The 15,280-nt window shown below is 37.6% G+C and overlaps 1 protein-coding gene across 1 annotated transcript in view; it reads right to left on the bottom strand.

Annotated features, from left to right (window-relative positions):
• LOC117904473 (nuclear exosome regulator NRDE2) overlaps positions 1 to 15,280 on the bottom strand; it is a 62,843-nt gene that overhangs the window by 20,233 nt on the left and 27,330 nt on the right. The window contains exons 5-6 of the mRNA XM_034817084.1: positions 13,065 to 13,425; positions 4,295 to 4,405 (exon numbers count right to left, since the gene is read on the bottom strand). Coding sequence (XP_034672975.1) covers positions 4,295 to 4,405; positions 13,065 to 13,425 — 472 coding nt within the window. The remainder of the gene's footprint in view (positions 1 to 4,294; positions 4,406 to 13,064; positions 13,426 to 15,280) is intronic.

Raw genomic sequence — 15,280 nt, 5'->3', positions numbered from 1 at the left:
TATCTTAAGTCCTTCCCTACTCACTCCTCAAACCAATTATTATCTGTGTAGCACATGATTGGATACAGACACAACATAACATGGACACATTGATTAAGTGAGGCTCTTAATTAAAGGAGGCCAGCCACATTGTAAGTTAAGGAATTTAAGTTAAAGAGAGAAGTAGAGAGGAGTATGAGAGGGGAAGTTGGAGAGAATAGCATTGGTTTGGTATGAGAAGAGACATTCTCAAGTTCAAGGAAAGCTTGGGAATCTGGGAGAGTTAAAGAATACAAGATTTTTCTATAGTTCCTTTTGAGATTTTCTGTTTATAATGTTTTGAACACTTAACTTCCATATTGTTAATTGTTCTATAATGAAATGGAAACTTCTACTGATGTCACATGTCCTAAAGGCATTATGGCCTCTCATCCTTCACATTTTTTCTAAAGCAAGCTTAATGCATGTCAATGAGCCTATAACTCTTTAACTACTAAACCAAGACTCTCAAACCAATTACTAAATGCTTGATGATAGGAAAGCCAGTTTCATCACTAACATGAGCAAAGTTTGTATTAGAACCCCTAAACCTTGCTCCTGACTTGAGTAACTATGATGCCATATGTCCTAAAGGCATGATGGTCTCACATCCCTATCATTTTGCATAAAACAGACTCAACACATGTCAATGAGCCTACAACTCTAACTACCAACCAGGACCATCAAACCAATTACCAAAATAATCGGTGATAGGAAAGCCAGTTTCATCACTAACATGAGACCAAGTTTGTATCAGACCCCCTAAACATTGCTCCTAACTTGAGTAGGTATATTAGCATCAAAGTGCTGTGTCAAATGTGACACCTTTGAGATGGTATAGGAGCTCATGAAGTCATAGATACTTTAAAAGAAGATAACCCTTTTCAAGACAAGATCTAAGTGATAATTCATTTCAAGTGCATAGACACCTCTACCTAGAATGAAGTAAGAGAAACCCTCTTAGTAATTGCTATGACAAATAACCACATTCCATAAGCATCCAAGGTACTTGGATTTACCTGGAGTAAGCATCAATACCTAAATGTTGAAATGCAAAGGCACAAGTGAAGAGATAATGAAGCATAAGAACGAGTATTGACACAAACACTCTCCTATCTTGACCTCATTTACTCCAGCTAAGTTAATCTAGAACTCAAAAGCTCCACCCAAGATGAAGACTTTTTACTTGGCTTATGGCTAATAAGAAGGTTAATAACCAAAACATGCCTAAATTAAGGAGATCCTACAAAGTTCTCAACCCAAATCAATGTGTTATTTGTTTAAAGACACTAGAACTTTGGAATGGAATGTTTAGCATAGTCAATCTCGTGTGAACACCACCTAGAGGCAGATGTTAGGAATCTCCTTTAAGGGCTTTGGTAGCCTTCCAAAAGGAAACCTCCCTAGGAAGTGGTTGTATTATCCTCGATTTGGTTTATATCGTGGGAGAGGAATGTTATTATATTTGAGGATAGATAGAGATTAGCATATGCCATTTGGGATTAAATTTACATTTTCTCCTCCCTTTGGGCCTCAGTCACTAAACCTTTTATGGAAATCCCTTTGTATATTTAAATGCTAGATTGGAAAAGTATTTGCAACTCAAGCAGGCCAAAGAAGAAAGTTATGATTGTTTAGTTACCCTCTCCAATAGGTTTGGTTAGGTTAAACTAATACAGATGTTCTTTGTGGTATTATAGATAGTTAGGTATTAGAGGTGTGATAAGCGACCATTCAGACATAATATTGAAAGCTTATGCCAAGCATACAAGATCGGGATTGGTTATTGAGCTAAAGATATTAGCATTACTAGAAGGTTTGCTGCATGCCAAAGCTTTGTGCCCATTCAATCTAATTGTAGAGGGAGATTTTGCTACTATAATATCTTTGACATCTAACAAGGAGAGAGGCTCATGGAAGTTTGACAACTAGATGTACAAAATCATAGATGATCCTAGTGAGCTATGTTGCTCCTTCTCTTAGGTTCCTCATTCAGTTAATCAAGTCATATTAGCCAAACAATGAGCAAAGCACTTGGTTTCCTTTGTTGGAGATTTTCTTATCCCTTTAAGCTATGTTTGGTTAGTGGGAAAGGATATGTAGGATATGTATATCCTAGGATATCATATCCTATTAGATAGGAAATACATATCTCAAGATATGATTTCCAATGGGATATGATATCCTTAAACATACATATTCTATGAATATAATATTCTAAGGTAGCATATCCAATGGGATATGCTATGTTATATTATATTTATATTTAATTTGTGAAATGAATAAAAAGTAATATGAAATATATATTATTTTCAATGTTTAAAATAAAAATTATATCACATTCCAATATTTTCTATTTAAAAAATTGAAATTTCTCTCATATTTAATAATATTAATGATTAAAATATTTAAACTTTATAAATAAAAAAAATTATATTATATTATATTATATTATTCAATATATAAAAATAATTTATATATTATGTATTACTATTAGTTTATAAAAAAAAATTTAGTTTTTCTTTTTTAACCATAAATTTAATTTATAATAGAAAAAATTATTTTTCAAAATGAGTATATAAAAAAATTTTAAAAAAAAAATTGATAAAAATAAATAAACTTATGATACATGGGATATGCATATCCCATATCTTGGCATGGAATTACCATATCCCATGTAGAAGGAATAAAAAAAAGAGCATCTCATCGCCACAATTTTTATTTTAAATCAAATATCAAAGCAGAATTTTCCAGATTTGAGTATATTCTCGGACTGCCTTCCACACTTCCTTGGCAGTTTTTATGAAGAGATAGAGCTTCCCTATTTTCAGCTCCATTGAGTTGATAAGCTACGTTGTTATCATGAAATTTTCGAATTTCCATGTTGCCAACTTTGGATCATCTGTGGCTGGTTTCTTCACCTCACCAGTAAAGTGTCATAGCTTTCCTCATCCATCAATTGCTAGATGATGAGATATCAGGTCCATTTGGGGAAACAACAGGATTTGTTAGGTCATTCTCTGGTGTAACTGAGGAGGATGAATTTTCATTGGCCCTAGTCATAGTCATCTTCACCATGGGAATTATTTGATAAAGAGTCTATGCTCTGATACCATGCAGGTTTTGAGGAAAATAAATTTTTATTAATCCTCTTTTCTGAATAATACACAAAGGATACAATATAAGTTTATATAGACTCCTCCAAATAAAAAACAGGAACTTCCTAAAAAATAGAACAGGAAACTATCTAAAAAATCCAAACTAAATCTGAATTTAAAAATAAATATCAAATTTTATCCTTTTTCCTAAAAATAACAACAATATTCCTAGATTCTTGATAGTTCCATTCCCACAAAAGAACAAAAACAAATGCAACTACATCAACCATTAAGGTATGTCAGATAATGAGGTTGAGTCATTTCCAGGACACTAGTAAATCAAATGATACAGCTGTGTTATTGCATCAAAATGTTTTCATAAACACACCCAAGGAGAGAAGTAGTTTCATGTCACTCAAAGCACCAACCATACAAATCTGGGAAGTACTCCTTTTCCTCTAACACAGAAAAATCAAGAGAATACTTGCACAGCATATTATTGAAAACTAGAAATGAAAATGAAAATTGAGAGGAAACAACTAAGCCAAGGAGGTTTGCTAGCATCTCACCAAGGTTTGTAAGAGGTTGTTCCCATGGCCAAGGTTCAAATTCCCTACTGACCTTGAACACCTCTCTTGCAAGTGATTAGCAAATTTTTATTCAGATTATTATTTGCCAAAAAAGGTGTCAAAGAAACACAATTTCTACATTAAACTGGGCGGGTGATGCAAGTTTCAATTGCAGGATAACAAGTGAAACCTTTTGAACTTCCAACTTTTGCTTTCTAGGTTAAGCTATTTAGCAAACTGCAAATTATTAAGCCAAAGCCAATTACATACGAGACTCAATCCTAAAGTAAACAGAATCTTTATATATGAGATTACATGTCACTACAAAAATGGTATAAATGGAATGAATATAAATTAAATAAATGCAAGCTTTTAGATAGTGAGTAAATGATCTAAGTTGGTAAGTAATGAAGTAAAGTCATTCCAATCCTATAATGAAACAATTATAGAAAAGTCTCCCCATTATGCTAGCAACTACATAACATAATAAAATAAAATAAATTTCTAACATAAGCAAAATTCAGCGTTCACATTCAGCTCTTACAGAAATCATGATTAATCAAACAGAGACAGTATTGTAAGGAAAAATCACCAAACACACAAATTTACCGCTGGAAGGCTCTCAATAGATGATAATGCCATGTCAAACACCCTTCTTGCATGATCAATATTCCCAAAAATGGCCTCTCTTCGTGCATAAACTCCACATAGCAACAGATCCTATGATTAACAAATTTGGAAAGAGACAAAATCAGGAATATTCTAATCCCAGAGTTAGGCCAAGAGTGTGCAGAACAGTGGCATTCAATATTCAACAACCAGCTATAATAATTTAGAGGAAACATTAGGTATGTATTAAAGCACATGTATACAAATTCTACTCTCTCTCTCTCTCTAACACACCCACAATAGTCCCTCCCTCTGCTACTTCTATCTCTCTTACACATACAAGATTGTTCGTGCAAGTTTTTTTTATAGGCAAATAGAAAATATATTAAGAGAATAGCGCCTATCAAAGAAAGGCAGCCCTAAAAAAATCCAACATTGTGGCAATCTACATCCCCATTGCATCACGAGACCACTCCAAAAGGGATTTCAAAAAAGCATCCTTCAGTCTTTGATCTGGCATCTCTTCCTCACAGAACATCCTTTAATTACCCTCTTTCCAAATGCACCAAACTAAACATAAGGGACCCATGCATCATACATTCCTTTGCCTTTTCTCCATCCCCTTGGCCTTCCACCCTAGGAGAAGGTTTTTCACTGTGTTTGGAAACACCCATTTCAAACCGAGATTGCTGAAGTAAGATTTGACATCTTTTTAGTCTTGTTACGATGAATTAGAATATGACTTGTTTCTTCGCTGTCCTTGCGAAGGCTACATCTTTTACCATTATCCACCCTCTTCTCATGAGGATATCTATGGTTAGGATCTTCCCCTGAACTGCTTCCCATGCAGAAAAAAAACAGGTTCTTAACAGAGCATGAGACCTCAAAATTTCCTTGGTTGGTAACATCTCTCTACGTCCTCCACATGAAGAACTAATAGGACCTAACACACAAATTTCCTTTCTCATCTTCTAACCATTGTAAGTTGTCCATCCCTACTCATTACGTTCCCACTGAATGAATGAGCTTGAAGAAGTGAACCACCACATCCATTTCTCAATCCTGGAATTGCCTTTGGACTGAATGGACCAATGTCCTCCATTCCTTTTCCCTTCACACAAATTGGATACAGTAGCATTCTTGTCAGAAGCAAAACAGAAAAGCAATAGGAAGACCACTTTGAATGGACTCTCACCAACTAGAATTTAGTATGAATTTCTAATTTGAATAGTTGTCCTAATTTTAAAATCACCCCATCCTCTTCAAATGGTTTTATGTAAGTCCACCCCAAAAGGCCCTCTGCCCTCTACAGTGTTCCAACCCCCCACATTCATTTCCCCATATTTGGCTTAGATGAACTTTCTCCACAAAATGCCATGCTCATTGGCAAACTACCACAACCATTTACCTAGTAAGGCAAGGTTGAATACCTTGAGCCTGCTAATTCCCAAACCTCTATGCTTCTTATCCTTACAAACAATACTCCATCTCACTAGATGCATTCTCCTTCCTTCTAGATGACTACCCCATAGAAAATCCTTCTGAATTTGTTCCAATCTATACCCGTTTTAGAATTGGAAAAAGGGACTTTTAGAAGAGTGAGCCTCCTCTTCCACAAACCCCCCCACCCCCCATTCCCTATACATATATTGCTTCTTCCAAGAGGCTGCTTTTTTATTTTTTTTAATCTCTCGTCTACTGAATCCCACAATGCACAAGAATTATGAGCAAGGCAAGCTATGAGGAAGGAAGACTCAACCTTACACCAAATAAAGAGGCCAATCTGTCCACCCCATCACTTCTACCATAGGAACCATCTCATTTCTTTGAAGGTTTGTCTTCAAGCCTGACACAATTTCAAAGCAGACAGCAATCCATCTCTAGTATCTCATTTCTTCCTCATCATTCCCAAAGAAGATAAGAGTGTCATCAACAAATAATAAATGAGAAATATTCATCCTTTCTTCCCCTCTACCTCAAAACCTCATATAAACCCATCTTGCCATGTTCTGGCAATGAGAAAACTAAGAACTTTCAGAATTAGCACAAATAGATAAGGAGAGAGCAGATCACCCTGTCGCAACCTTCTAAAGCTCTAAAAAAATTCAGTGGGGGTGCCATTAACAAGGACGGATAATCTCATAGTAGAAGTGCAAAAATGAACCTGTCTTCTCCATTTATGATCAAACCAATCCCATCTTTTCTACAACAGAGAGCGAACAAACTTCCTTTTTACATTAACAGAAGGTTTTTTTTTCCTTTCTGATAGGTAAATGAAGATGGTATCAAATAAAAAGTGACAAAAAGAGTGCACCAAAGTAGACAAGATGCATATAATGGTAGGCAAAAGGCATTATAAAAAAGGAAAGTGGACAACAAAAAACTACTCCCTCCCTCACTAAGAACTCATCCAATCAATAAAGCCAAATAAGGACATTGGGCATTCAACAAATTACATGATCAAAAGTTTTTTCTATATCCAACTTGCAAACTAGGCCCAATCTTGAGTTTCTCTTCCTTGAGTCAATGGCCTCATTGGCTATTAAAGCAACATCAAGGATTTGTCTTCCTACCACAAAGGCATTCTGATACACGAACGCCACCTTTCCCACTACCTTTTTAGCCTATTTGCCAAAACTTTTGCTAAGAACTCATAACGGTTGTCTACTAGACTGATTGGTTGAAACTCCTTAATGTTGTCCACCCCACCTTATGTTGGAATAAAAACCATAAACATAACATTTAGGCTGCATTCAACAAATTCGTTTGAATGGAATTCCTCGAAAAGTTGCATCACTTCCCTTCCTACTATTTTTTTTTTACTGGAAACGACACAAAGATATATTGATAGAAAAAGAAGTACAAGAAGAAGGATGAGAAATCCTCCCGCCAAAGACAACTAAATTACAGGAAAAAACACAGAAAACAAACGAACTCCCTATAAGGACCAATCCTTATGGAGTACACACTGCTAACCAATCAAGTTGAATCACATTAAGGGGAGTCCCCTTAAATGCCTTGGAACAGAAAGCCCAAAGAGAAGCAAGGAAAACAATAGAGTCCCAAAGAAACTCTGAATTCCTTGCTTTATCCTCGAAAATCCTCGCGTTTCTTTCCCACCACACAACCTGAATTAAAGCAATGCTCGCAACTTGCCACAAAACAATCCCCCTCTTAGAAGTACCAAAGCCTTTAAATTTGATGGACATCATGTCAGATATGCTCATCGGGGGAACCCAATCCATCTTAGCTAACTGAACTAACCTGTGCTACAACCCAATCGTCAAGGAGCAATGAAGAAAAATATGATCAGTTGATTCCCCATGCTTCATGCACAGAATGCAAATATCAGGACTAAGGGCTTTGTAGGGTCTTCTCACTTGTAGCATGTCATTAGTATTCACCTTCTTGTGTGCCACTAACCAGACAAAGGACTTCATTTTGAAAAGAACTTGAGAATTCCAAACGAAATTTGAAGAAAAATCCTGAGGAGATCCAGAAGATTGAGATAATGCTAGAAAGAAGGATTTTACTGAAAAAAGCCCTGAAGAGGATAATGGCCAGAATCTGGCATCTGGGACCGAAGGAGATAGATGCAATTCATCAAGTGACCGCATGAGGCCTTCTAAGTCCTCTATCTCATAATCTGACAGGTTACGGCGGAAATTTAAGTTCCAAGAGAAAGGACGAGTAGGACCGAAAACTGAAGAAATAGGAATGTTTTTATCCACGACTACTCTAAATAGTCTTGGATATTGGGTTCCCAAAGGTTGGTCCCCCTTACCACAAATCTTCCCAAAACCGAATTCTTTCCCCGTTTCCTACCACATACCGAGTAAACAAGGAAAACTCCTGAAAGACTTGTGCAATAGCCTTCCAAGGACAGCGATGTGACCATCTAACTAAAGTGTTAGCATCCCAACCATTGGAGTGTGAACCATAAATGCTTAAAATGACCTAATGCCAAAGAGCTGAACCCTCTCTAGGATACCTCCACAACCATTTCCCTAGAAGAGCGAGATTCCTCCAAGAAATATTCCCAAAACCCAAACCCCCTATTGCCTTCGGTTTGCACACAACATCCCACCTCACTAAATGATCTCTTTTGCCTTCCCCAATCCCTAACCATAAAAAATCCCTTTGCAACCTCTCGATTTTTGCAACCACTGAAGCGGGTATCTTAAATAAGGAAAGGAAGTAACATGGCATATGGGTAAGGCAAGATTGGATAAAGAGTTATCCTCCCCCCGAAGGATAAGTAGGCCTTTTGCCACCCATCTAATCTACTTGAAATTCTCTCAATCATTGGATCCCAAAAGCCACACGCCTTAGGGTTCCCACCCAAAGGAAGACCCAAATAGAGTATAGGCCAGTCGGACGCCTTGCAATCAAGCATCTCAGCCAATCTTGAAAGATGAGCCTGATCAAGATTGATGCCATAAATACTGATCTTGTCAAGGTTGACCTTGAGCCCAGAAATGTGCCCAAATAATAACAAAAGACTCTTGAGAGTCTACAGCTCTTCCTCCCTTGTGTTAGAAAAGAAGATGGTATCATCAGCAAATTGCAAATGGGACACCCTAGTTCTGTTTCTACCCACCCTGAAACCCTCCAACATACTTCTTTCCTCTGCTCTCGTAAGCATCCTACTCAGTACATCTACGACTAAAGTAAACAAAAAAGGGGATAAAGGGTCGCCTTGTCTTAATCCTCTCGATGTCTTAACCCACCCTTTAGCCCTACCATTCACCAAGATTGCATAAGATACCGAGGATAAACATCCACTCATCCATTTCCTCCATCTAGGACTGAACCCCTTCTTCTCTAACACATGATCCAAAAAATCCCACTTCACGTGATCGTAGGCCTTTTCAAAGTTTATTTTGAAGACGACGCCTTCCTCCCCTGATCGTCTTCTCTCGTCCACAATCTCATTCGCTATAAGAACCGCATCCAGTATTTGTCTCCTTTGAACAAAAGCGCCTTGAGTATAGTGGATGGTCTCATGTAGAACCCCTCTTAAACGCCCTGAGAGCACTTTGGTTATTATCTTGTAGAGACTAGTGATCAAACTAATGGGTTTAAAGTCTGATATTTTCTTTGTCAAACTCTTTTTGGTAATAGAACAATGAAAGAGACATTAGTGCTTTGATTGATAATTCCACTCCTATGAAATTCAGCGAATACTCTCACCAAATCCTCCTTAATCACGTCCCAACAATCTTGGAATACTGCAATAGTAAAGTCATCAAGCCCCGAAGCCTTGTCCCTATCCAGCTGAAAAATGGCCTTAGAAATCTCTTCTTCAGTGAAAGGGGAGTCCAACCTTAACGCGCTCTCTTCCGACATAGGGGACCAATCTAATCCTTCAACACCCCAAGACTCTCCTGTAGGGCTCGTGTAAAGCTTTTCAAAGTAAAGTAAGATCTCCTCTGTGATACTCTCGGCATTCTTCAACACTAAGCCCCTCTCATTCTCCAACTCCTTGATATATTTCCTATTTCGCCTGCCATTAGCCACTTTATGATAAAACCTAGTGTTGCAATCCCCTTCCTTAACCTATTTCACCCTAGCTTTTTGTCTCCAATGGATTTCCTCCCTCAAAATTAATTCCTCTAGTTCCCCTTTTCTTGAGACTCTTTGACTTAACAATTCAGAAGTGAGACCCCCTACCTGCTCAATGGCATCAAAGTTAGCTAAATCATTAAGGATACTTTTTTTCTTTTCTTTAAGCTCTCCAAAAGAAAACTTATTCCACTCCTTCAATTTGGCTTTAACATATTGTAGTCTCCTCATGAACTTGTGGCCTTCCCATCCGTTTCCTTGAAAACCGCTCCACCAATTTCTAAAGTTCTCCTTGAAATTAGGATGTTGTAACCACATATTCTCAAACCTAAAAGGTGTTGGGCCCCACATGAACGGGTTGGTATCCATAACAATTGGCCAATGATCCGAGGTCCTTCTAATTAGGGCTTCTTGAAGGCCTTGGGGAAAGGGCAGCCCCCACTCATTTGAGTAGAGAAAACGGTCCAGTCTCTTACACACGGGAGACTCTTGCACATTTGACCAAGTGAATGAAGCATTCCGAAGAGGTGGGTCAAGCAATTCACATTCTCAAATAAAACTATCAAAGTCCCTCATGCTTGATGTTAGACTAGAACCCTCCAATTTTTCTGAGCTTCTCCTTATGACATTAAAATCACAGCCCACACACCATAACAGATAAGTTAGTCCATATATGTCAAATAGTTCCATCCAAAAATCCTTCCTAAGTGAGGGACTGTTTGGACCATAAACAGCGGAAATCCAAAGAGGTCCACAACCGTCCAAAGCGAACTTGACTGAGACCGAGAAAGATCCTATTACCACCTCCTCACTACGCAGATTTTTTGAATCCCAAATGATCAAAATCCCACCTGATGCCCTAGACGCCAGAAGAGCAACCCAGTCCTTATTTCTGACCGTCCAGACACTACCCACAAACCTTCTGTCACATTTCTCCTTTTTTGTTTCCTGAATCATCACAACATCTAGATTCTCTGACCTAAGGAAATCTTTAACCATCCTACACTTATTCCTTGAGCCCAAACCCCTAACGTTCCAGTTGATAATTTTCATGGAAAAACACAAAGACCCTAACCTTCCAAGCCAAAACCACCAGGTCTCAATTACCTGTGGGGCCTCTGTTCTTCCTCCTGGAATACACCTTAATGTCCAGAGAGCATAAAACCTCTCGCACTTTAGCCATTTTCCTAGGGGACAGGCCATCAATAAGGAGATCACCCGATGAGGATACCTCAGTATCCCCCTGACTACCTAACAATAGATTGGAATCCTCCTTATGCAACCTGACATGAGACTCCCTATGGGTAAAGCTCTTGGTCATCTAGTTTGATAAAGCACACTGGTTCTCCTCCTCAACACGGACAGGGATGTCAACATATAAAGAGTCAACAACACCTTTTTCAAAATTTTTTTTTGAAATAACTTGATTTTCCGTAGGAGACTGAGAAAGAGGGACTAAATTGGGGAGATGTGGACCAAAGGGACTCAACAAGGGAGAATCCAGACAAAATTTCCAAAAAACCCATAGTGAATCCATTGAGGCCAGGAGCATTATAACCTCTCATCTCTGATAGAGTATTCGCCACTCTACCTCTTTAAATGGAATCTCTAATCTTTCTCTATCCAAGCTATCAATGCACTTAAAGAATTCTCCTATAGCATCTGGTGTTCTAGCTTGGGGAATTTTCAAACATGGTCTTAAAACAGGAATAAATTCCAACCTTTGAATATGTAAACTCAGTCACCTAGACCCCTTTAACTTTGAGTCTACTAATATAATTGTCATTTTGGTGTGCATTAGCCATACAATGAAAGAATTTTAAATTATTATCCCCTTCCTTCAGCCAAATAGCACTTGATTTTCACCTCCATGAAACTTCTTCCAAAATGACTAAGTGACTACATTAATCTTTTACCATTTTTGTATTCTTCTTATCCTCCTCTGATAAAAGCCCTTCCCTTTCTAAACTACCCCAACATCTTAATCTTCTCCAAATCAGCTTCTTTCTTAATACATACATTGCCAAAAGCCTCTTTGTTCCACCTTTTTAGGTCCACCTTCAAAGCTTGCAGCTTCTTAACTAGCAAGATGTTCGTGCAAGTGGTCTCTATAAAATTAACTGCCCAGTGGTTTCTTTGCTTGCAGCCTGATGTTTCCATTAGTTATGGAAGTCATAACAAATAGGAGAAGAGGAATTCATAGTAAGGTCATTCAAATTCAAAGAAACAAACATTTGGAATTCAAACAAGCACTTCTGAACTGAAGAAACCAACAAGAAGCTAGAGGGGCTCAAAGGAACCATCCACAATGATGGAACATGGAATTGGATCAAGTTAAGGATAATGTTCATTCTCATGTACAAAACCGGCAGACAAAGACTTTGGGGTCATTCAAATTCAAAGAAACAAACATTTGGAATTCAAGCAAGCATCTTTTGAACCGAGGAAACCAATTCCCCAGCTACTGGACCTCAAAGGAACCATCCACAATGACAGAACTTGGAAATGGATCAAACTATGGATAATGTTCATTGTCATGTACAAAACAGACAAAGATTCTGAATATGCGAGAACCACAATCTTTTGGTTGAAGGAATTGGGAGGACTCTAAAATGGGGGTGTTCGAGTCAAACGAGAACAACCATCTCACCATAAGACATAAATATGATAACATTGGTAGGGATTAGTCTCTAAATTAGCAGCCTTTATTGCCTAAAAGGCTAAAACTTTCTTTCTTAATGACAAGCTTCAGGAGTTGAAGAATTTCTTGACAGGCTTGTTACTTTTCCACTAGTTAATTACTTATATTTTAACCATGTACCCAAAATAACTCCTAGAAATCCCATACTAATATTTCAATATTTTAATAGAAAAAGACAAAGTAAGAGATGATACAAAGAAGAAGAAAATTTTGAAACCCAAAAGGAAGTTTATACGCATAAGAGACATAAAATGACTTATAGCATTACCATTTAAAGGGAAAGAGATGTTAAAAGAACCTTAATAGTTAGAAAAGATCAGTTCAAAGCAATGAATATGGCAATTCAAACTCTGATAGACCACCATCCACGATAGCATTGCCAATAGCCAATGACTTTTAATAATTTGAGATTCTTATATTATATTTTACACAATCAGAATATATCCCAATTGAAGAAATGAAGTGTATGGATATGTGCTCATAAGGGGTGAAATATAATAATACCTGTCGATCATTTTTTAAAAGGCCCTTTGCTAAACCTCGGCATGGGGTAACTGAACAGCTACAAGAATTCATTTTTGTAAGAAACAGATCTTCAGCAACAAGAACAGCTTCCTCCAAAATGTGGTTACGTGGAAAAGCAGTTAAACAAAGTAAGATAGCATTGCGAAGAAATTTCATCATATCAGTCCTCCTAGAAGCATCATGTGCATTGCCCAGCAGAACTTCTAAAGTGAACCCACACGAGCTGGTTTGAGTTTTGGTTAAAACATCATTAACCCTTCTCAATTTTTCTGAGAGGAAATCTGGCACTGCCTCCAGGCTCAGGATTTTCTCAGTCCAACTTGAATTGTTTGTGCACATCCTGCATGAGAAGAGGAAGAAGAATCCCACTCATTCAATGATAGACAAACAAACAAGTTAAACAAAAGCAAGAAAGAAAGCACACAACATTTACTTCTATCTATTGCACACATGATATGCACAACATTTACTTCCTTCTATTCTGCTTCGTAGCTGGATGTAGAAGTGTTCTTCCCCTCAAAGGTAGTGTGGGATTCTTGGGCTACTGTTAAAGTGGGTTTCTTCACATGGGAGGCTGCATAGGAAGGGATCCTAACATTGGATCAGCTCAAAAGAATAGGACAGTTTTTGGCAAGTTATTGTTACATGTGTAAAAAATGTAGAAGAATCAGCAAACCATCTCCTCATCCAACGTGGGAAAGCTATGGGGCAACTTCACTTTTGTTCTCTTTATTTGGCATCCCTTTGGTTCACCCTTCTTTGGTCAAAGACTTGTTACCATGTTAGCATAAGAATTTTGTGGGTAAGAATAGAAGCAAGGCTTAGAGAAGAGCCCCTCTCTGCCAATTCTAGAAAATTCAGCAGGAGCATAATCGAAAATCCTTAGAAGGGTTGCAACCCTCTAATCAAACTCTTAAGGATTCCCTTATTTGTAACATATACCAATGGTCTCAGGGGCCTTTTCAAGATGGTTTTCAATTTGGTTTTCCGTCCTTGCTAGACTTCATTAAATGGTTGAACTCTAAGTCGTTAGAATGTGATTCTGAATGTTGGTTGTATCATTTTTTGCTTTTTAAGCCCTTCGATACTACTCTCCACTAGATGTGCCCCCTTTTTTATATTGGTGCTTTTTTTTTCTTTTTTTTGATAAGCCTTTGATTGGTGCTCTTAATATAATCCTATTTGCCTATCAAAGGGAGGATATGCACACTACAGATAACATAGGCACCCTTCTGGTCCTGGGTATCGAGCAATGCGCAATTCCAAAATGTTCCTAATTCCTAAATGAATCAAGACCTCAGAGAGTAAAAATGAACAGTCCAACATGGACATATATTTATCATTTCCTGATCAAGTCATGCAACGATAGTCTGGTCAGGCAATTTTAGCTTCGCAGACGGTCTCTAAAGGGGAATTTGGAGTTGTACCAAAAGTTGATATCAATGCAAACGATAAATGAGTTGGAATATCAAACCACGTGGTGGCCACATTATGGTTTCTCATTCCTTTTTATTCCATATGTAACTCAAGAAGTACAAGGATGACAAACCTTCATAAAGAAGTGGAAAACAGGAGAAAAGTAAATCCTCCCAGAATGTACATGACAAGCAGAAAGAAAATCCCCTCTATGCATATCTAGAAGCCCAAGAGGTTCCTAACAAACTCCATTTTGTAAAAGGTTCCACTTTAGCTAAAAAGTCCGTGACTCACTGATTTAGTTCTCCACATGAAGGTGGACACAACAAAACCTGACAAGTCTACAATTCACTGAATCCCATGAGAATACTTCTAACGGTACACACTTCTCTGAGGAGGACAAAGCAATAACGATGAAAGATCCCCTTCAACCAAGATGTTCCTAAATACCAGATGATACCTCTTTCAAGCCTTTCAAATGTGCTAACTATTGAACAACCAATTTTCCTAAAAGCTTAAGCTTGTAGGATTTGGGCCCACAATGTATATCAAGCAATCTAACACTAACATTCCAAGCCTGCCAATTCTCCATCAAGCCAAAGAATATGACACAAATAAACAACAATTGGATGATTAGCCTGATCAAAACAAGCAGGTTTTTTAAATGTTAAAATTGTAAAATAGAACCCATAAAGTGGTTGACATCAATCCTTTTATCATTTTCACATGACCACATTAAATGCAAAGTTGAAGAAACTAGCAGGAATAAAAGCTGAAGT

Source organism: Vitis riparia, chromosome 17, assembly GCF_004353265.1.
Source record: "Vitis riparia cultivar Riparia Gloire de Montpellier isolate 1030 chromosome 17, EGFV_Vit.rip_1.0, whole genome shotgun sequence".
In the NCBI taxonomy this organism is placed as follows: domain Eukaryota; kingdom Viridiplantae; phylum Streptophyta; class Magnoliopsida; order Vitales; family Vitaceae; genus Vitis; species Vitis riparia.
This window is presented reverse-complemented; position numbering and strand designations above follow the sequence as displayed.